At 33.2% G+C, this 22,955-nt stretch overlaps 1 protein-coding gene and 1 long non-coding RNA gene across 4 annotated transcripts in view; both read left to right on the forward strand.

The window, feature by feature from the left end:
• LOC141374964 (uncharacterized) overlaps positions 1-22,955 on the forward strand; it is a 124,118-nt gene that overhangs the window by 23,094 nt on the left and 78,069 nt on the right. The window lies entirely within an intron of this gene.
• abcb11a (ATP-binding cassette, sub-family B (MDR/TAP), member 11a) overlaps positions 11,961-22,955 on the forward strand; it is a 65,287-nt gene continuing 54,292 nt past the window's right edge. Inside the window, exons 1-7 of one of the 2 annotated variants that reach the window (XM_073913209.1) lie at positions 11,961-12,003; positions 14,969-15,052; positions 15,477-15,557; positions 15,684-15,696; positions 18,738-18,792; positions 21,316-21,557; positions 21,982-22,066. In XM_073913209.1, coding sequence (XP_073769310.1) covers positions 15,497-15,557; positions 15,684-15,696; positions 18,738-18,792; positions 21,316-21,557; positions 21,982-22,066 — 456 coding nt within the window. In that variant the 5' untranslated portion in view covers positions 11,961-12,003; positions 14,969-15,052; positions 15,477-15,496. The remainder of the gene's footprint in view (positions 12,004-14,968; positions 15,053-15,476; positions 15,558-15,683; positions 15,697-18,737; positions 18,793-21,315; positions 21,558-21,981; positions 22,067-22,955) is intronic. The other variant, XM_009304974.5, reaches the window with a different exon arrangement.

Below are 22,955 nucleotides of genomic sequence, written 5' to 3' on the forward strand. Positions count from 1 at the left end.
TTTTTTAATTATAATTAGTTGTAGTTGAGGGTAATAACATCACAGCTCTAGAGACCCACTTCTTAAAGCAAGAGCTTCCTCTGTTTGGAAAAGTGTAAACAATACCAACACAATACACGTCTAAACACAGGAAAGAGCGGCTTCTTTGAAACTCTTTGTCTGCGGTGAGCAACAATCGCTCGTGTTATTATAAAAGCTCCAGTACTCCTGAACAATTCCCGTTTGAACCTTTTCGCATTATCAACAGGCAAAGACTCTTATTCAGAATGATTGAGAAAACACAAGCTGAACAGAGAAGCAGAAAACACCATTACTTACTATACCAGCCGCCAGGAACAGCAGATCCAGTTCAGGGTATATTAACAGGTAAATCACTACTTATAAATCTCTTTTTGCCAAGACGTGAATTGCTTGATTTATTTAGAATTGCATTAGAAATATAAGGGATAGTTCAACAGAAAAATAAAAATCTGTTATCAGTAAGGTTGTATTAGTTAAATCCTAGTGACTGTCTGTGTGTGTGTGTGTGTGTGTGAGAGAGAGAGAGAGAGAGAGAGAGAGAGAGAGAGAAAGGGAGAGAGAGATCTATTTTATTTTATTGTTATAAATGAATAATATGGTATAAATGATATAATATATTGAATAATAATATGATATGTTGAATAATAACATGATATGTTGAATAATAATATATGTTGAATAATAATATGATATGTTGAATAATAATATGATGTGTTGAATAATAATGTGATATGTTGAATAATAATGTAATATGTTGAATAATAATATGATATATTGAATAATATTCAATTCAATTCAGCTTTATTTGTATAGCGCTTTTACAATGTAGATTGTGTCAAAGCAGCTTCACATAAATGGTCATAGTAACTGGATCAGGGTGGTTCAGTTTTTAGTGTTTAAGTTCAGTTCAGTTTAGCTCAGTTCAGTGTGGTTTGAAATCATTACTGAGAGTCCAAACACTGAAGAGCAAATTCATCGATGAGTAGCTTTTTTAGATCCTGAATCATGCAAGCCAGTGGCGACAATAATATAATATGCAAATAATATGATATATTGAATAATAATATGATATGTTTAATACTAATATGATATGTTGAATAATAATGTAATATATTGAAGAATAATATGATATATTAAATAATAATATGATGTTGAATAATAATATGATATATTGAATAATAATATGATGTGTTGAATAATAATATGATAGTTTGAATAATAATATGATAGTTTGAATAATAATATGATGTGTTGAATAATAATATGATGTGTTGAATAATAATGTAATATACTGAATAATAATATAACATATAACAGTCCAAACACATGCACTTTAGGTGAATTGAATAAACTTAATTGTTCATGGTGTATTTGTGTGAATGCAAAAGTGTATGAGTGTTTCCCAGTGATGGGTTGTGGCTGGAAGGGTATCCGCTTTGTAAAACATATGTTGGATAAGTTGGCAGTTCAATCCGAAGGAAATTGAATGAATGAATGAATGAATGAATGAATTCATATAGGGATGCCCAACACATATTTAACAAAGATATTTATTTTGAGATAAGACTGCGCTGTGTTTGTAGTTGTTTTAAGCTTTTTAATTTATATCATTATTATTATTATTATTATTATTATTATTATTATTTTTAATGAATATTTTGAACAAAAGTTTAAATTATGATCACATTTTATTTACTGGTCAAGCTGACACGGCATTAAATATAAGATATGATACAGTATTATAATTTCCTACAGCCTCCTTTGCTCATATTTGCAAAAGGCACCAATGGTATTAATGGAGAATATGTTTATTTTTACCTTACACATTTTAATGTACGATCAGGATTGTGTGCAATTCAGAATTTAATAAAAAATAATTATTTTAATTCATTTAATTAAATTTTTGCTACCTGAAATGTACAAATGTGAATGTAAAAATGCAACTTCATGTCTGAATATTGCAAACACCCTTATCGCTTTAACTGATTAATACGTCATAAGTGATTTATTGCTGTACAGTTATTCACCGCCCGGTCATTAACCTAATTTTACACACCTTGCCATAATACTGTACTTGTGAGCACGTGTTATTAGTTTTAACAGCATTTAATTTGTTTTCATCATTGTAGACTAGGCATGGGACCATAACTGTTTTCAAGGTAAACATTTTTTCAAAGGAAAAGTCAAGGTTTTAAAACCGCCAAAATTTTCTGCTATACCATTTCTACGGTGTATGTAAGATTTTGTTTTATCTTTTTTGTTTTGTTTTGTTTTTAAGACAACAGAATCTCTAGCAGAAAAGTTATCCAAAGAAACCGTTTTAAATTGTGAAGAAGTCTGTGTTTTAGAAAGTAATGAAGACAGCAGAAGTCAATGATTCATTTGAATTATTCAGCCTGGCATGTTTACTGCTCCAAAATATTTAAAAAGTTTCTCAAATTAAAATATATTGTGTACAAAGGGGAAAAAGTTTTTGTTTTTTGTTTTTTTTTTGTTTTAAAATAATATATTTTATAAAGCAGTAATCACAATACCATCAAACCATGATATTTTTATCTAAGATTATTATTATACATCAGAATCATTTCTGTGTGGAGTTTGCATGTTCTCCCCGGGTTCATGAGGGTTTTCTCCGAATGCTCTTTACTCTCTTCATTTGTGCGTCAAATTCACTTCATTCGCATGGCATATGCACTTCACAATGGACTTGGATTCACGTCATGGGCAGGGCTTCTGTCTGCCCAGTGACTCTAGCTTTGTTGCTAAATGGCTAACATGGATTTTATTGAGAGGTTAGCTGTGCATTATGTGCTTTAGGAAGACTAAAAAGAGCGTAGATTCGTTCAGCACCATGTCTGAGTCCACTAGATCCTTTCAGAGGTGCACCCAGCTCTTTGAGTTCATCAACTCCTCCAGAAACTGTACCTGGATGACAGAGGCGTTTAGCAATGCTTTAGACTGAAGGCTGATTTATACTTCTGCGTCAAACGTCGCTGACATCCACCTCTCAAAAAGTGTAACTACACGTCGCAACGACGCGTAGCGCAAGCTCTGTAATTGGTCGGCTTGGTAGCACTGAAGAGTATGGACGGGATCGAGAGCCGCACGAATGGCGCGACCCCAATGGAGCGATTGTTTACAAGTGTGGTGTCCCGTGAAGGAGCTCCGGATGGAAAGTTTTGTTTTGTGTTTACCTCATAGTTAAAGTTGTTGCACGTCTGCCGGTTCCTGCCTCAAAATGAGCGAGTTTAAGCCACTTGTACATCCAGGAAGTGTTCAGGAAAAGCAAAACAGCAGCGAAGAAACTCGACACAGAGGAACATTTACACCTCACTGCCAACTAGCGTTTCAGAAGTGTTAATGCAGACCAACAGAGACAGCGCGCAGAAGTATAAATGCACAGCTACATTGCATGCGCCGTGGGTTACGCCAGTCACTTGACGCAGAAGTATAAACCAGGCTTGAGCCGGGCCCAGTTTGATGAGCTGTTGTCCGGTGTCAGCAAGGGGATTTCCCCCCTTGGCACACCAACAGCAGGCGCTACGTCATAATCATGCCCCCTACAAGAGAATTCTCCTGATTGGTTAACACAATGTGAATGAAGTGCAGGTTTTCCAATGCAGAAAGTACTTAACTCATGCTGCGTTTGCGTGAATCATTATTTGCGCCACCTCAATTGCGCGAATCGCACCGCAAGATGTCTATTTCCATTTTTCCATTGACATGTAAATCACTAGCACTTGAGTCTTCATCCGCGTTTGGTGTGAACACAGCATAAGACTCCAGTCTTCAGTGTCATTTCATGCTTCAAACAAATTACTCTAATATGCTGATTTGCTATCAAGTAAATATCGAGTGCAAAATAAAGCTTTTATTTCAGCAAAATGTCAAAGAATGAACACTTAAAAATATTGTAAATGATTTTAAAATAATTAATTTTACATACAAATATTTATACATTTATTAATTTTCCTACGGCTTAGTCCCTTATTTATCAGGGGTCATCACAGCGGGTACCAACTCCTCACAATGTCTCCTCACAGCAAGAAGGTCGCTGGTTCGAGCCTCGTCTGGGTCAGTTGGCATTTCTGTTTGGAGTTTGCATGTTCTCCCTGTGTTGGCGTGTGTTTCCCCCGGGTGCTCCGGTTTTTCCCAAAGTCCAAACACATGTGGTATAGGTGAATTGGGTAAGTTAAATTGTCCAAAATGTGTGTAACTGGTAGTGTATGGATGTTTCCTAGTGATGGGCTGCAGCTGGATGGGCATCCACGGTATAAAACATATGCTGGATAAGTTGGCGGTTCATTCCGCGGTGGTGACCCCAGATTAATGAAGGGACTAAACCAAAAAGAAAATGAATGAATAATTGAAGTGCCACTGGGATCAAAACAATTCATAATATACACGTATATGTATATATTTTAAAATATATAGAATATTAAATAATAAGAAACGTACTTGTTTGTCTTTTAATTGTAGGAAAGGATTTTACTCAGACTTAAATGTGCCCTGTAATAAAGCAACAAATAATCTGGAATCTGAAGAAAAAGGTCAGGGATAGACTTTAACAGCTTTTGCCCTCTTTCCTGAACTTTTCTTGCCCTCTGGTATTGATAAATACTCAGGTGTGACTGGTAACGAGGTTTTGTCGCTATCTTTGATAAATTTTGATTAAATCCCAACAGATGAGAAAATCTTTAAGTCACTGGTTAACTTTGACCAAATAAGCATTTATTGCTTTCAGGTATTTAAAGAGAAGGACGAAATGTCTCAGGCCCTATTTACACCAATACGTTTTAGTTTAAAGCGCATGCGTTTTGCTACGGTTACACCCTTCGTCCACACTACACTGGAGTTTTCGAGAACCAAAAACCGAGCTTTTTGAAAACATTGAAGAGGCCGTTTTCATTTTTAAACGCTGCTGCTCTGGTTAGTGTGGATGGGGGAAAACGGAAGCGTGGCTGCAGACATTCGCCTATCTGACTGGGGCTTTTTCCTCAATATTAAGTAGCCTACACACAGTTCAGTCTTGCATCCTCTCCTTGTAAGTTCAAAAACAAACTCCCGAGGACACGTCGGGTAAATCTTGAAAGGGAGCTGTACTTTATAACCTCATTCACATCATCCTGGCTACGCTGTTTTACTTTGTTAATAATAAAATGAAAACCCGATTTATTGGAACTGCCTATTGTCATTTTGCAACTTAACAGACACCAAATTGTTTAGGCGTTGTGTTGCTGCATATTTAGATGATCATCATCTTCACTGTATGCATAACAAAACGGAGGCTATAACGTTACTGCCTCCTTTAATTATCATTTAAAATATGAAACACACATTGTCTCTTTTGCTGAATATCAGTTTTAACAATCAATAATGGCCATTATAAAAGTATGATGTACAATAAGTTTATACAATATAGGAAATAAAGGTTATTGATCAGTCAAATGTGCAGAATCAGTGTACAAGGCTACATTAATATATTATCTTTGTGCTCAACCAAAACACGTTACCTGAGAACAAGTAACAGACTCAAAAGATCAAAGTCGGGGAATATGTCATTAGATATAGACAACAAGTTGAGTTAAATATCACGTTACGTTCAGGAAAATAACATACTAGTCAGATGAGTCCAATTGCAAGTGATATATATATATATATATATATATCCAATTGCAAGTGATATATATATATATATATATATATATATATATATATATATATATATATATATATTTACATACATACATGTATGTATGTATGTATGTGTGTGTGTGTGTGTGTGTGTGTGTGTGTGTGTGTGTGTGTGTGTGTGTGTGTGTGTGTGTGTGTGTGTGTGTGTGTGTATGTATGTATGTATGTATGTATGTATGTATGTATGTATGTATGTATGTATGTATATATATATATATATATATATATATATATATATATATATATATATATATATATATATATATATATATATATATATATATATATATATATATATATATATATATATATATATATCACTTGCAATTGGACTCATCTGACTAGTATGTTATTTTCCTGAACGTATTTTCCTGAGTCAAGAAATGTTAGCAACAAATTCAAAGTGTCCAGTGTCAGGAATGGATCTAGCAGAATCGGGGGTAACAGAGTCCAAAAGTGAACCAGATCAACGAGGGTCCTGACGAGACACAGAGAAATCATAAACAAGAGTAACGAACTGACAATGCAGCACGTAAACAAGGCTTCTTAAATAAGTGGAGCTGAGTACCAACAGCTGGACTGAAGACAGACCAGCTGATGCTAGTTAATGAGTCAGGTGATCACAACACAACACACAACAGAAGTACGTAGAAGAATACAAAACAATCCCACGTGACAACATGACAGAGTGCGCATGCATCATCAACCGTGACACACTTTTAACAAATATAGTGAGATTAGATCCAGCGGTAGATCCTTGATGAACATTCCGACGTGCACAGCTCTCATCTGGGTAGATGACTGCCTTGAGCTCAGACGTCCACTAGAGTGCCAGAGTGTGTGTGTGGTCACGTGATGTGCGTTTTCAGCTGTATAGTGTGGATGGAGAGTTGCTCAGAAACACTAGGTGAAACGCCAGTGCGGGCGTGGATCGCTGTTTTAAAACGAAAATAAATTAGTGTAAACAGGGCCTCAGGGTCGCAAGTGTGTACAGTCCGGCCTGTAGTGCAGAGCTCTCAAGCTCAACATGTATAATTTGGACATCCATTCTCTTAGATTTATCTTTAAATAATCGATGTTGTGCATTTACTTTAGGATTGACTTTCATTGTTTGATTCAGTAATTGGCCTGATACACTTTCATCTGGAAAATAAAGCGTTAGGTTTTGATGCGTTCTGAATTCTTCTGAAATCTTTTATATTCAGTAGATTATGTGGAGGCTGGTGCACCCTTGATCCGTTTACATGATACCCAAACGAATCGCACAAGACCGTTTGGAGCAGTCAGCACTTCAGCTCGGAGACTATTCGATTTCTGGTTCTCGCTGATTTAGTTGTATGGAAATGACACTTTCAGTTCGACTGAGCAGGAGGCAACCAGCCTAATTGGATATTAGTTAACCCTGCATCCTCTGACTAACTTTAGAATGTTGAGATCCTGTCTGTGACGCATAAACTCTGGGGTGTGAAAACTCTGCGGCACTAGATCCCTAATGGACGTATAACTGAAGAGTATGGAATCAGATATAATTCAAAACACTAAAATGATTTATGAACCACAAATGTGACCCGTTCCTAATTAGAAATTCAAACTAAATTTGACCGTCACATAAATTTGAAGTCAGATTGAATCTATAGTTGAAAACAAATATTTATAAATCTTGAAAAATAACCCGATTATTTTCAGAAGCACTTAAAAGGCTTATTTAACCTTTGACCATTGATCGGATTCTGTAGTTGGGCTGATAGAATGGAATCTTACATAATCATCGTACATTGAACAATTACATGCACAGAAAGAAACAAGTAATATAGATGATTAAATAAGAGGTAGAGGGACTAATGAAAGTGATTTCTACAACCTTTTACCATTAAAAAGTATATCTCTTTTTTGTTCACTTTATTTTGATGGTTCGTTTGGTGAATTTAAGTTACATTGCATCCAACTAATTCTCATTAGATTATAAGTAGACTGTTAGGTTAGGGTTGGGGTTAGTGTAAGTTGACATGTACTTTCAAAGTTTCTTGTAGTCAGTAAAATGTCTGTTGAAGGAGCAGTATCAACAGATAGTAAGCAGACAGTCTACTAATACTCAAATGGACCATCACAATAAAGTGTTACCCAGATTTTTTACTTAATTCTTAATTTTTTACATATTAGGAACAAGCAAACACCCAGCGGTCATTCAACTCAATTTATAACTGATGTCGTCTATGAGATGACGTTAATAATCATCCATGAACTCGGTGTGATTTAATCAGTGACTGATAATACGAGGTACTCATTCACTCTGTTCAGGTGAAGCACAACTGTCAGTTTACAGATGTTTGGCTTTTCATAATTATTATTCTTTTCATCAAATGTAAAGAAAACATACCGAATGCACTTTTTACATTTGAAATGTTCAGATGCAAAAACCTCTAAGTGCCGTCTGAAATTTCAATCGAAAATGAGCATTTATCCTCCTATGTTAATGTTAAGTTATTTCATTTTAAAGACATTTAAAAGAGGGTATTTTTTGTCATAAACTTAAAATTTTAACAGTGTTTTAACTACACACTATAAATCATCAAATAAGCATTAGCAAATACTGAATTCATTATCTGTTAAGCATTAACTCTACATTAATAAACATTAGTAACAGTTTATAACGGCAGCTACAAATGCTCTATTCTTGACTTACAAACATATTTCAAATGTGCTTAATAATTGTACTTTCATACTTTGTTAATGATTTATTTTTCATTTCTAAATTAAGTATTGCATTATTTACAAACCATTTGTATTTAAGAGTAGTTGAGGGTTTTTAGGATCATTCAGAATGAGTTAGTGAATGATTAATTAACTATTGAAATTAACGTTTATATGTCTTATTATTAAGACATATATTAATGGTTACTATGTATGTTATTAAATGCTTTATTAACTCCACTTCATCTAGTTTTGTGACCTAATCTAAAGTGAGGACTATTTATGCTTTATAAATGCCTTATAAATGACAAATTGTTAAGCACAAATATTCGTCTCAAAACTATTTCTAAATTCAGTTCTAATTTCCAGCAAACGAATTAATGAACAATAATAACGAAGTGTGCTCAAAAACCTGAGTTATATCCTAAAACACATGCTGTGCCCCATATGGTCTAAAACCTGACAGGTGGGCAAATCTAAGCTTGTTTTTAATAAAACAAATATAAACATGGATATAATAAACAATACTGCTAATAATAATAACATTATACAAAAGCAAATTGTTATGAATGAACTGAAAAAGCCTCCCCAGATGAAGAAGACATAAAAGCAGTGATTTTTTATATTTATGTAGGCTAGAAAATAATGTTTTGTAATATTTTAATCCTTTATATTTATATCCTATATCTATTCTTATTATATCCTATATATATCCTTAATATTAAATTTTTTTCATATGTAAAGATATTTGCCTATTGCTCTCTTTTGTGTATTAAGCAGTGTGTAAGCGAGGCGCAACTCTACGTCAGAGTTTAGACCGGGTTTGTTTTGGTCTAATGAAAAATCTATTATATTTTCTCAAAATAGCCACGCGCCAGCGGTCCGCCTCAGAACGTCTTTCTTTTTAGACCAGAACGCCTATGGGTGCACATATGAGCGCTAATGCATTTGCTATTTAAACAGCGTAGCGCAACGCCTCAAAACGACACCCACATTGCGCCGGGTGTATGATAGGGCCCATAGTGTTCAGAGCAGAAAATCTCAACATTCTTTAAGGTATAATAAATAATATGATGGGTGTTTCTGATGGGACACATTCTGGAGACACTAAAGACTTCTCTTAAATATTGAAAAAGGGGTAAAATAGGTGCCCTTTAAATTAAAAGTGTGGCCATATTTAGGGATAGAAAGAAAATATATTTAAATTCAAATGAGGTTGAATTCACTAATGAAATTACTTAATATTTGTAATGCCTTTATATTTATTGTAACACTATATTGGATAGCGCTGTTGCCTCACAGCAAGAAGGTAGTTAGTTCGAGCCTCGGCTGGGTCAGTTGGCATTTCTGTGTGGAGTTTGCATGTTCTCCCTGTGTTCGTGCACTCAAAAAAAAATTGTTGAATGAACATGATTTAATCGTGGCACCCTTTATGCATCTAATCCAATCAAGTAAACCTGAACTGCTTTGAACATGTTGTATGAACACAAAGCACATTTTTAGATAAAACATGGTTTCAATATGTCAGTCTAACTTCTTTGCAACTAATTGACTCAAAATGTTTGTATTGTGTTATTCTAATTAAAATGATTCTAATTTACTCAATGTAACACTAAAGCTTTACTTTAACTAAACTATCTCTTGTTAAATCAGCTAGTAAATTTCTTGTTCAATATTGTTGTTTAAATGGCATTTTTTAAATGACAATACTATGAAGCAAGATTTAAAATTAAGTAATTCAACACAAAAAGGACAGAAAACATGTTATATATATATATATATATATATATATATATATATATATATATATATATATATATATATATATATATATATATATTTCTTTTATTATAGCCTTATTATAGGCACCAGTCACATTTAAACAAATTTCTTCTTTAATATTCTGATACAAAATATTATATAGTATCCAAAATTGTAATATGTAATATAAAATGTATAAGAAACATTTAGCCAACAAAATAACCTTGGCTCTTAAGAAAACTGATCCCCAAGCAATACCTGTAGGACGTTAACATAATTTTTTTTTACCAATTGAGTTTAAACAGCTTTCTTCACTTTGGTACTCCTATTCAAAATGTAAAAGTATAAAATGTATAGGAAACATATTGCCAACAACATAACATGCATAACATTCAAACTCTTGGGAAAACCAATTCCCAAACTATGCTTTAGGACACTAGTCTTATTGGGAATATGTAAGGCAAACCTTGGCCTAATAAAAACAAACCAACAAATACAGTAACATTGCGTGACAATATTTTAGTATTAAATATTTAACAAATATGAATTAGCAAAATCAAAACATTCACATTTGTGCTAAAAACATGCGTTGATATTTCTTCTTGTTGTTTTTGTATGGTGACATCCAAACGCACTACCGCCACCTACTGATATCCGCGAAGTGACTCTCCAGAGTGAGAGTTGACGATTTGAAGCGTCTCAGTCTCATTGAATCAACATGTTCTGATCAAATTCATTTGATTATTTCTTGATTCAGTTTCAAATAACATGAATTAATCATTTAACATATGTAAACTTGATTTGTTCTTTTCAATCTGGCAAATTTTTCTTTTGTAAATCCAATACATGCCTAGTTGATTTTTTTGAGTGCGTGGTTTTCCTCTGGGTACACTAGTTTCCCCCACAAGTCCAAAAACATGCGCTATACGCATCTACTGCGTAAAACATATGTTGGATAAGTTGGCGGTTCATTCCGCTGTGGCGACCCCAGATTAATTAAGGGACTAGGCCGAAAAGAAAATAAATTAATGAATAACATTACATTTTTGTTATTCTTTTGATGTCTCCTCTTTATTAAAAATATTTTCTCCTAGCATATTTATTAAAATGCTTTACCATTTTGGGCTATGAACTTTTATTTATTATATATTATATTTTTACATTATATTCTATACTTATATTTTTGTTAGAATGTTTTCAGTTTGACTTTGATACACATATATATTATTGAACACATAGTGTTATAGTGTATGTAAATATGTCCCCCTTTAAAAAAGATAAACACTGTTGAACCTGATTTGATTCAGTGCTGGAACGTTAAATGCAAATTAGCTCATATTTATTTAAATACTCCCTCATTTACTTATTAAAAAATATGTTTCCAAAAGCTTACAATACAAAAAAAATGGCTTGCAATTCTTAACATAATCAGTCAAATCAAATCACTTTTATTGTCACATCATCAGCAGCACGTGTGCTATAAAATACAGACAGTGCAAAAACAACATACAGACAGTGCAAAATATAACAACATACAACTACATACTGCCCAAAAAACAGGACAATGTAAAATTGAAAACAATGCCCACTGGATAAATATGATGATTAACTATCGTTGTTATATATTTCTTTCCCCCTGTTCACCTACAGTGTCCTCAGACTCCTCTGAATGCTGTGTTTATTGTGAAGGACAGCCTGAGCACACCTTGACCTGTCAGGCTGAAATCAGGTAAAGTGTTATCAGTCTAATAAAGGGGAAGATATATAATGCTGGAGTTGCGGAAGAACTGACTGATAGCGGAGACCCACGCCAGCCAGAGCAGATCATCTCCACAGGTATCTACTTTCCTTGACTGAAATATATTCTTAGTGTTTCTTTTATGTCATGTAGATTTATAGATTATAAAAGTGGTTACATTTAAATGGTGTGATTGTAAATTGGGATCATGAGCAGTGTTTTATAAAGCTTTTATTTTTAAAACATGAAGTCTGGATTTTTTTTTGCGTACAGTTCACATATAAATGTGAACAATTTCTGAAAAAAGTAATAGAGTTAGATACAAAAAAAAAAGCTCTAGGGTAGAGATTAAGTTTTGAGTAGCTCCAAAACAAATCTCTTTCGTCATAATTATTATCACCATTTTATTTGTTTGTTTGTTTTTCTTTTCAAATGAAAACATGTAAATACAGCGGTGTTTTATTACGTTGTGATATTTTTGTTACATTTCAATGAAAAGATTATAAAAAGGATGAATTAATGACAAATAACAATGAATTAATTGAGATTTTCTTTCAATATTAAAAATAAGCTTTTTAACTAGCTGTTATTGAAATATTTCTGACTATCATTTCGTTTTAACGTCAATAAAATGAATTAAACATATAAAGTATATCCAGATACATTTAAAAACAGTTATTAAAAGTAAACTTTACATAGACTATTTTAATGTAACCATTTATCTACTTCAAAGTTGCATGTAAAGTTTACAGTCATTTACAACAAAACAGCAAGTAACAGAGGATCCACATTAAATTTGTAAATTAGAATTTCAGACATTTACCAAGAAATATTTCTAATTATCATTTAGTTTAAATGGCAAAAGTGAAAAAAAAAAAAAAAAAAAAAAAACTTGAGATTTATACTAAACCATGTATACACACAACAGGTCAAAGGTTTGGGGTCAGACGGATTTTAAAATAAGCTTCTCCTGTTTAACAAGGCTGCATTTATTTAATCAAAAATACACTACACATTGTGAAATGTTTTTGCACTATAAGATAACTGTTCAATAGTAGTTAATAACCATTAATAATAATAATAATAATAATAAATATTAGAGTGATTTTTGAAGGATCATGTGACTCTGAAGACTGGAGTAATGAAGCTGAAAATTCATCATTAAAATCACTGGAATGAATGATTAAATTAAATCATTAACTGGTAACACTTTACAATACGGTTCATTAGTTAATGCATATACTAACATGAACTAATCATGAACAACATTTGTACAGCATTTATTAATCATAATTGAACATTTACTAATGCATTATTACCATCTAAAATCATGCTTGTTAACATTAGTTAATGCACCGTGAGTTAACATGCTCACAATGTACTACTGTATTTTCATTAACTAACGTTAACTAACATGAACAAATACAGTAGTAAATGTATTGTTCATTGTTTGTTCATGTTAGTAAATGCATTAAGTAACATTAACTAATGAACCTTATTGTAAAGTGTGACCAGTTAATGATTTAATTTAATCATTCATTCCAGTGATTTTAATGATGAATTTTCAGCTTCATTACTCCAGTCTTCAGAGTCACATGATCCTTCAAAAATCACTCTAATATTTATTATTATTATTATTATTATTATTATTATTATTATTATTATTATTATTATTATTATTATTATTATTATTAATGGTAAAAGTGATAATGTCTGGAGTAATAATTTTATTTAAAATCTACATAAAAATAGAAAGCAGTTATTAAAAAGGTTAATAAATATTATTTAAAAAAAGGTTAATAAATATAAAACAATGTTAAATAATAAACAATTTAACATTGTTTTTACATTTAATAAATGCCGCTCTGATGAACAGAATACTTTTCTTTAAAAACATGCAAAAATATAGAAAAAACTGACCCTAAACTTTTCTATTTCTAATTGAAATCTATTTATTCTTTTTAATATCACAAATTTTTCTTGTTTGTTTGTTTTTCTTTTTAAATTAAAACATGTAAATACAGTTGTGTTGTATTATGTTGTTGCATTTTTGTTACAGTTCAATGAAAAGATTATAAAAAGGACAATGAATTAATAACAAATAACAATGAATTAAATGTGATGAATTTGATGAATCACATATGAAAATGAGCTGTTACTGAAATATTTTTGATTATTATTTTTTATTTTAACCTTAATAAATTAAACATATTAAATATATCCAAATACATTTAAAAACAGTTTTTAAAAGTAAACTTTACATAGACAATGTTAATGTAACCATTTATCTTTAAAGTTGCATGTAAAGTTTACAGTCCTTTACAACGAAACAGCAAGTAACAAAGGATCTCAATTAAATTTGGCAATTTGAATTCCAGACATTTACCAAGGAAATATTTCTCATTATCATTTTTAAACATTTGACAAATGCTGTTTAACAGAGCAAGGACATTTTCACAGTGTGTCTGATGCTATTTTTTTTCTGAAGAAACTCTTGTTTTATTTTGGCTAGAATAAATGCAGTTTTTAATTTAAACACCATTTTAATGACAGTATTGTTAGCCACTTTAAGCTATATTTTTTTCGATAGTCCACAGAACAAACATTGTTATACAATAACTTGCCTAATTACCCTAACCTGCCTAGTTAACCTAATTAGCCTAGTTAAGCCTTTAAATGTCACTTCAAGCTGTATAGAAGTGTCTTAAAAATATATATAGTCAAATATTATTTACTGTCATCTTGGTAAAGATAAAATAAATCAGTTATTAGACATGAGTTATTAAAATAATTATAATTAGAAATGTGTTGATAAAATCTGCTCTCCGTTAAACAGAAATTGGGGAAAAATAAATAGGGGGGGGGCGAATAATTCTGACTTCAACTGTAAATTGCAGATGAAAGATGACTTATTGAAGTGTGATGAACTACTGTATGTAAATATGTAATTTTCCACACTTGCAAAGTTCTGCAAATGTTTAAACATGTACCTGGAAAGTGCTTAAAGTAACTTCGAAAAAGGGACAACCCTGTAATCATTTAAAAATGTTTTTGAATATTCAGTAAACAGAATAAGGCAGCACGGTGGCTCAGCGGTTGTAACTGTCGCCTCACAGCAAGAACGTGTCTGGTTCGAGTCTTGGCTGGGTCAGTTGGCATTTCTGCGTGTTTGCATGTTCTCCCCATGTTGGCTCCTCCACTGTCCAAAGACATGCACTTTAGGTGAATTGGCTTCAGTGTATGTGTGTGAATGAGAGAGTGTATGAGTGTTTCCCAGTACTGAGTTGCAGCTGGAAAGGCATCAACAGCATAAAATACATATGCCCGATTAGTTAATGGTTCATTCCGCTGTGGTTACCGCTGATAAATAAGGGACTAAGCCGAAGGAATATGAATGAAGTGGCAGAATAATAAAGCAGGGGAAAGGTTGCTTCAACACACAGATGAAGTGAATAAGTAAAATAATAAAAAAAACATTTCAGAATTGCTTACTTGTGTATAATGTATTACAGATCAGATTAAAGTTTTTCACTAAAAGGGCAATCATTTCTTGCCGAAAATCACATTTCAGATGCAAACTAACAGAGAAGAATGATGAAGAATAAAAGTGGAAACTCTCCAGAGGACAGCGAAGTCATATACAACGCTGAAGGTATTAATATTATATATTTTGATTGCACTAAAGATGCTTTATAAATGCTCACAATTGAGGTATGTAATTAAAAACTAAGTGAACTGAGTGAAATTAATATTCTGTCACACATGTTTCACATTTCAGATGCTGACCTAAAGTAAGTACTTTTGTTTACTGATTTTGTTATTATTAATCTGTATTATATATATGCATATTATGACAAATAAACTACTAAAAGAGCTTTCAAAAAGAGCATTATATACATTTTTTATTTGTGCAGATATTATATGTTTGATTCACTGGAACAAAGTTATTGTTCAGATTCAGAATGCATTTTAGTGATTCATTGAATTATTTGTCATAAATTAATTCATGCTATTAATAATTGTTTATATAATTTAATGCTGTCAAATGATTAGACGATCATGTCAAATTGTCATTAGCTTCGTTTCACAAGTCATTTAATAAATGAAGAAAAGATTGACGCAGCATCTCCTACCGCAGCAAATTCAGTTTTTACTGTTGATATTTGGCGCCAGTTAATGAGGAAGTGACGATTTTTGTTCTCTTTGGCTCGTTGGATGGAAACACTGCTGTATTCGCATGTCTTTTATGCGACAATCCAGTTTGCGCATAAAGTTCATTTGCGTTTTTGGATGGAAACCAAGCTATTGTCAGATGATTGCAATTAATCGCATCCAAAATGAAGGTTTGTATTTACATAATGGGTGTAATCACTGTGTGTAAATATTTATTGTTTTATTATTAAATAAATTAATATAAAATACAAAAAAGTAGAAAATACAAAAACAAAATATTTACATCTATAGTTGTAAATTATTTGAATTTGACATAAATATTTAATTTATAATATTATCTCTATATATGAGCAATATCAAATGAGTAGCGCTGCAAAATAGCTGTATATTGGCACTGGTGGGAGGTGTGCATTTTCTCGATGGCATAGGTCGAGTGCCTTATCGTACGTTCACACCAAAAACGGCGAGAGCGTCAAAGTAGCCGAAAGTCATTTATTTTCAATAGGAGTCGGCGGCGAGGAGCAGCATGGCGCGTCTTCGCCGGTGTGGGCGTCGAGGTGAGTTGAAATCAAGTCAACTTTATGGTAATGAGCTTTGACGCGGTGCGGCAGCACAATCAGAATGAAGAAGCCCACCGCTTGAGAGGAGTAAAGAGATCACAGACCTGTGAACTTTGGTTCTGACCACAGTTGTTTCCAAGGGTTTGATGATTGCGGTCGCTGGATTTCCAATTATTTCCAATGTTTTATTACAGGAACATGCATTAAATAAGTTTCTGGCGCGTTACTGATGTGCATTAATTTTATATATATTTATCTAAGCGGAAATCTCATGCAACAGTACAAAACAGTATTGCTGCTTCAGGATATTTCAGACTTAAGGACACATTGGATAATTTAGTGGAGCAAAGCCACACTACACGCAACTTGATCTTCCATTGTTAAATGAATTTGATAAGAAATGCGCAACATCTTCACGATAGAAAACATGTTTTATGCGGGAATGTGACTGATATAATATGCTGCAACGGCTCCTTCAAATACGAGATCAATGTAGCGAATTCTGACACTCTCGCTGCCGGAGCTGAAGGCAGACAGCATTGTCGCCAGGGCGGCCAGAGCGACCTTGGACGTTTTCATCGATTTCAGTGTGAACGCACAGTTAGTGTCCCACCAGTGCTGATATACAGCCATATTGCACTGCTACTCATGTGATATTGCGTTTATACAACAGTTTGATGACATAATCGTGTATATAAAAAAGAAAATCAAACACTGAGAGTCTCAAAAATCCTTTCGTATTAGGGACTACTTTCTTTCGCCATTCACTTTGAATGATTCATATTTAAATGCTGCTCTAGTGTAATGTCTGAAGTCATGCCAAAACAGGTGATTTTGCTCACATTTTAAGATTATAAGGCTGAACAGCATGAAATGCCAACAGTCTACAGAGATTTCCCTGTATTTCTCTGTTGTAATCAGGAGATCACAATAATTAACCTAAAAAAAACCAAAGCAAAGCAAACACTACCAGATTTCTATAGGATAAATACAGCACTACAACATACAAAATAGAGAGATCGACTTAGAATATCACTTACCTAGTTAGTTAGTTAGTTTATTTATAAAGCGCAATAAAACAACAGTTGTTGGCCATTGTGCTGTACAAACCTAAAAGCAAATTATCAAATTATTATTATCATATACAGCAACAGATAAAACAACATAGAACACATCCAGCATAACACACAGCATCAACGGTAAATAACAAGACACCAGATAGGTACAACAAGATAAATTTTCTCCAAATGTAAAAGCTTTTTCTAGAAGGTGTAATTTAAGTTTTCCTCTGAACAAAGATTCATTGAAAATTGTTCTAATGGACATAGGTAGGCCAATCCATGTTTTCGGACCTACAACAGAGAAAGCTTGATCTCCTTTTTTATACCTGTTATATAATGTACAGGTTTTTGATACCTGTTTTATAATGATTTGATCAGCTGTAGTTTGAAATACAATAAGAAAATGTTTTTTTGTCAGTTTTTTGTCAAAATGTCATTTTTCTCCCCCAAGGACTTATTATGTAGTCTCTGTTCAATGACAGGCTGATGGCCGCCGATGCGCTGTCTCTTGGAAATTATAAATATTTAAAATATCACTTTTCTTATAAATAAACTGCATAGTTGTAATCTAAACAACTACAGTCTCGACTAAAAAAAGCCTCAAAAGTACATTATGTTGTCCAACAGCTGCATTATTTGTCAAACTGTAGTGAGTCTATTGATCTGCTGCCACTCTCTGCAGGTGGAGTGAAACAAAAGGGTGAAGAGGATGTATGAGTGCTGTTATTGCAGAATATATCTCGGCTATCAACCAATCAGATTCTAAAACCAGACAGAACTGTATATATATATATATATATATATATATATATATATATATATATATATATATATATATATATATATATATATATATATATATATACACAGTAAATACAAGCTTTAAATTTGAATTTGATTAATTGTGATTAATCATTTGACAGCACTAATATAACAGTAAATTTGTAAAAATCTATTTTAGCTTGACCAAAATATCAATAATAATCTGATTTAGGTTTCACTACAGCTACAGTTTCTAAAATATTTCTGTGTTTGAAGGAATGGTGAAGTCAAAAAAAAAGAGAAAGCACCGACTGTCGGATTCTTTCAGCTGGTAAGCATCTCAGTAGTACTCTACGACGTTTTTTCGTTACCTGGATCAAAATATTAAATTATTAACTGAATGTTTTTAACAACTGAAGTTGGGCAGCAAAAAGGTCACTGGTTTGAGTTCTGGCTAGGCCAATTGGCGTTTCTGAGTGGAGTTTGCATGTTCTCCCTGTGTTGGTGTGGGTTTCTCCGGATGCTCCGGTTTCCCTCACAGTCCAAAGACATGCAGTATAGGTGAATTGGATAAACTAAATTGGCCCTAGTGTATGTGTGTGAATGCAAGACTGTATGGGTGTTTCCCTGTGATGGATATCCGCTGCGTAAGACATATGCTTTATTGCCAGGTATGTTCATACATTCGAGGAATTTGTTTTGGTGACAGAGCTTCTACAGTGCAACAGAATGACAAAGACAGGATATAAAACAGATAATAAATATATTTAATAAAAATAGAAGTAGTGAATGCCAAGGCTGGAGTGGGACTCCTTCAGCCCTGGAGTTTCAAGCCTTACACCGGCCCACCTCAGACTGACTATATTAAAATAAGGTCATTTCCAATTCAGGTTCTAATGACACTATCACCTCTTTTTCAAGAAAACAGCTGCATTAGAACTTCCAATGTTCAACAACCCTAACAGTATTATATGTCTTAACAATGAAAATAAAATATAATATATATATATATCACTCAGGTGAGGTTCGAACACGGGTTGGTGGCGTCGTAACATGACGTGCTAACCACTGGACCACCATGGTGCTATTACATTGGTGCAGCTGAAATAAAAAATTCAAGACCTGCAAGACCCTTAACCACAGTATTGCTTTCTATTGATGGCTTAATCTTTTTCTCCCCTATTTTAGATTTCTGATCAAGTCATGTCAGATTTATTATGTAGTGAATCGTCTGATTTTCATTGAGCAGGTGAAATATTCATTAATATTAATTTTTCGAATTCTTATTGTCACTAAGGTGCCGCTGTTTGGGGTCGAATGATAGTTACATCATCATTAACCTGCAGGCTGCATTTTGCTCACGGGGCTGTGAGAAAATAAATAAGAGCGGAGCTGCTGCAAAATAATGAATAAAAAGAGTGAGGTTATGGTCAAATAAATAATTTTTTTTTTAAAAAGTGCGACTGCTGAGAGTGCAAGCAGCTAGGGACACAGGCCCTCGTGGCCAAAAAACAGACCGGCCCACCAGGAATTCTCCTGGTCCTCCCGATAAGCCAATTCGGGCCTGGTGAATGCAAATATACACACTGACAGTGGCAAGTGTATGTACTAGGCATGGGACGATAACCGTTTTCAAGGTATACCGTGGTTTAGAAAAGTCTAAGTTTTAAAACCGCCAATTTTTTATGCTATATCGTTCCTAAGGTGTGTGAGATTTTTTATTGAATTATTTATTTTAGTTTTTTAGGACAGCATTATCTCCAGCAGAAAAGATATCCAAAGATACCGTTTTAAATTGTGAAGAAATCTGTGTTTTTGAAACCAATTAAGAATCAGTAATCACAATAGCGTGAAACTGTGATATTTTTATCCAAGGTTATCATACCATCAGAATCTTTAACCGGCCCATGCCTAGTATGTACAGGTATATTACTATACGCTATATGTGCAGCTGTTGTTGTTATGTAAAGTATGTAGTTAAATAAATAAGTGTGTATGTTTATAAAAAGTAGTAATGTTTGTTTCATAGTAGTAGGTATTATAGTAGTATTATGTATTGTATGTACATTTATTTATTGTAAATGATCTGTCACTCACAAATAGCAATTTTTACCAAATTTTAAGAGGAGTAAATGCTAATTTATTTATTATGCATGAAATTATAACTGTTCTGGGGTGCTTAAAATGAAAACCACTGATGTTTTTACTTAAAAAAAAAAAACTGACATTGGCGGGACGGTGGCTCAGTGTTTAGCACTGTCGCCTCACAGCAAGAAGATTGCTGGTTTGAGTCCTGGCTGGGTCAGTTGGCATTTCTGTGTGGAGTTTGCATGTTCTCCCCATTGTTGGTGTAGGTTTCCTCCGGTTGCTCCGGTTTCCCCCACAGTTCAAAGACATGCGCTATAGGTGAATTCGATGAACTAAATTGGCTATAGTGTATAAGTGTGTGTAAATGTGAAAGTGTATGGATGATTCCCAGTGCTGGGTTGCAACTGGAAGGGCATCCGCAGTGTAAAACATATGCTGGAATAGTTGGCGTTTTTTTTCTGCTGTGGCGACCCCTGATAAATCAGAGGCTAAGCTGAAGGAAAATAAATGAAAGAAAGAAAATAACCATTTCAGAATAATTGAAAATAATTAAAATAAATAATGTTAATGAAATAAAAAAAATAGTTTAATGTTTAAAAAAAAAAATATATATATATATATATATATATATATATATATATATATATATATATATATATATATATATATATATATATATAAATCAGAACTAAGCCGAAGGAAAAAATATTGAACGAAAGAGCGAAAAAAGTAAAATCTAATACTTTTTTCCCCTTGTAATGTCCAGTTCCGCTTCTCCACATGGAGGGAAGTCTTGATGATGGTTGTGGGCAGCTTTTGCTCTCTGGTTCACGGTGCTGCCACCCCTCTCATGTTGCTGGTGTACGGCATGATGACCAACACATTCGTGGAGTATGAGGTGGAAATTCTGGAGCTCACAGACCCCAACAAAACCTGCATCAACAACACCATCAGCTGGATGAACGGTTCTGCAGTCCAACGGCCTGACAACACCACCATATACTGTGGGTGAGTGAAGACCTACAAACCCGTCTACAAAAGTGTCCACCCCAATCTATAGGTTATTTAAATGTATTGATATTTTCAGATATTTCATCAGATTTAAATAATCAGATTTAATAAATAAATAAATAATTAATTAATTAATTAATTAATTAATTAATTAGTTAGTTAGTTAGTTAGTTAGTTAGTTAGTTAGTTAGTTAGTTAGTTAGTTAGTTAGTTAGTTAGTTAGTTAGTTTGTTTGTTTGTTTGTTTGTTTGTTTGTTTGTTTTTTAATTGTTTCCAGAAGTTACTGAATGGGTTTTAGAAAAGAGCAGAAGGATGTATTAAAACATTGAATATATACTTATTTCAATTTTTGCATATGTTTCCTCTAAATATAACACATAAAGTCACTATGTCTGTAAATATTTCTGCTCTGTCTCCACAGTGTAGATATCGAGGCTGAAATGACCAATTTTGCACTTTACTACATTGGAATTGGAGTTGGAGTTTTAATCTTGAGTTTCTTTCAGGTAAGAAAAGTTCTTGTTTTGTTTGAGGCTTTATTGCACGTGATAATTCAAAGGACAGACCGGTCTGATAATAATTACCAGTGTTGGGGAAAGTTACTTTAGAACTGGGGTCACCAATCTCAATCCTGGAGGGCCGGTTTTCCTGCAGGGTTTAGCTCCAACTTGCCTTAACACACCTGCCTGGATGTTTCAAGTACACCTAGTAAGACATTACAAGTAATGCATTACAATATTGAGTCACTCCTCAAAAAGTACTAGTTGCATTACTTGGTTATTTTTATGGTAAGTATTGCTCTGGCCTGCCATCTTGGCTTCTGTCTGTTCCCATGAAGATCACATTCTCTCATTGAGTGACTATGTTAATTTTAACTCAGCAATTTAATTGTAAAAGCTAATTAATTAAACTACAATGTAACTCTCATTACCAAAAGTAACTCTCATTTGTAAAAAGGTAACTCAAATATTATTGCAAAAATTTTTTAAGTAATGCATTACTTAACTCGTTACTTAAAAAAAGTAATCTTATTATGTGATTCACGTTACTTGTAATGCATTACCCCCAACACTGTTAATGTCTGTCTATGATCATAGATGCAATTTTATTGTGCATCTGCTTTATCCATGGGTTCAAGTCAGAGGTGCCCAAACTCAAGCTGCGTCCCAAATGGTACACTATACACTATGCACTCATGCACTATGTACTTATGCACTTACACACCCAACAGTATAGTATATGTATGTAGTGTCGTCCCAAATGGCACACTAATGTTTTTTTACTAAGCGGAAACTCAAACCGTTTTCCTAATGACGTTTGACGGTTGCCAAATCAGTGGAATAAACGACCGAATTATCAAATAATACCTGCCGTTAGTATTTCCGCATTCACCAT

The sequence above is a fragment of the Danio rerio genome, chromosome 9 (assembly GCF_049306965.1).
Source record: "Danio rerio strain Tuebingen ecotype United States chromosome 9, GRCz12tu, whole genome shotgun sequence".
Classification (NCBI taxonomy): Eukaryota; Metazoa; Chordata; class Actinopteri; order Cypriniformes; family Danionidae; genus Danio; species Danio rerio.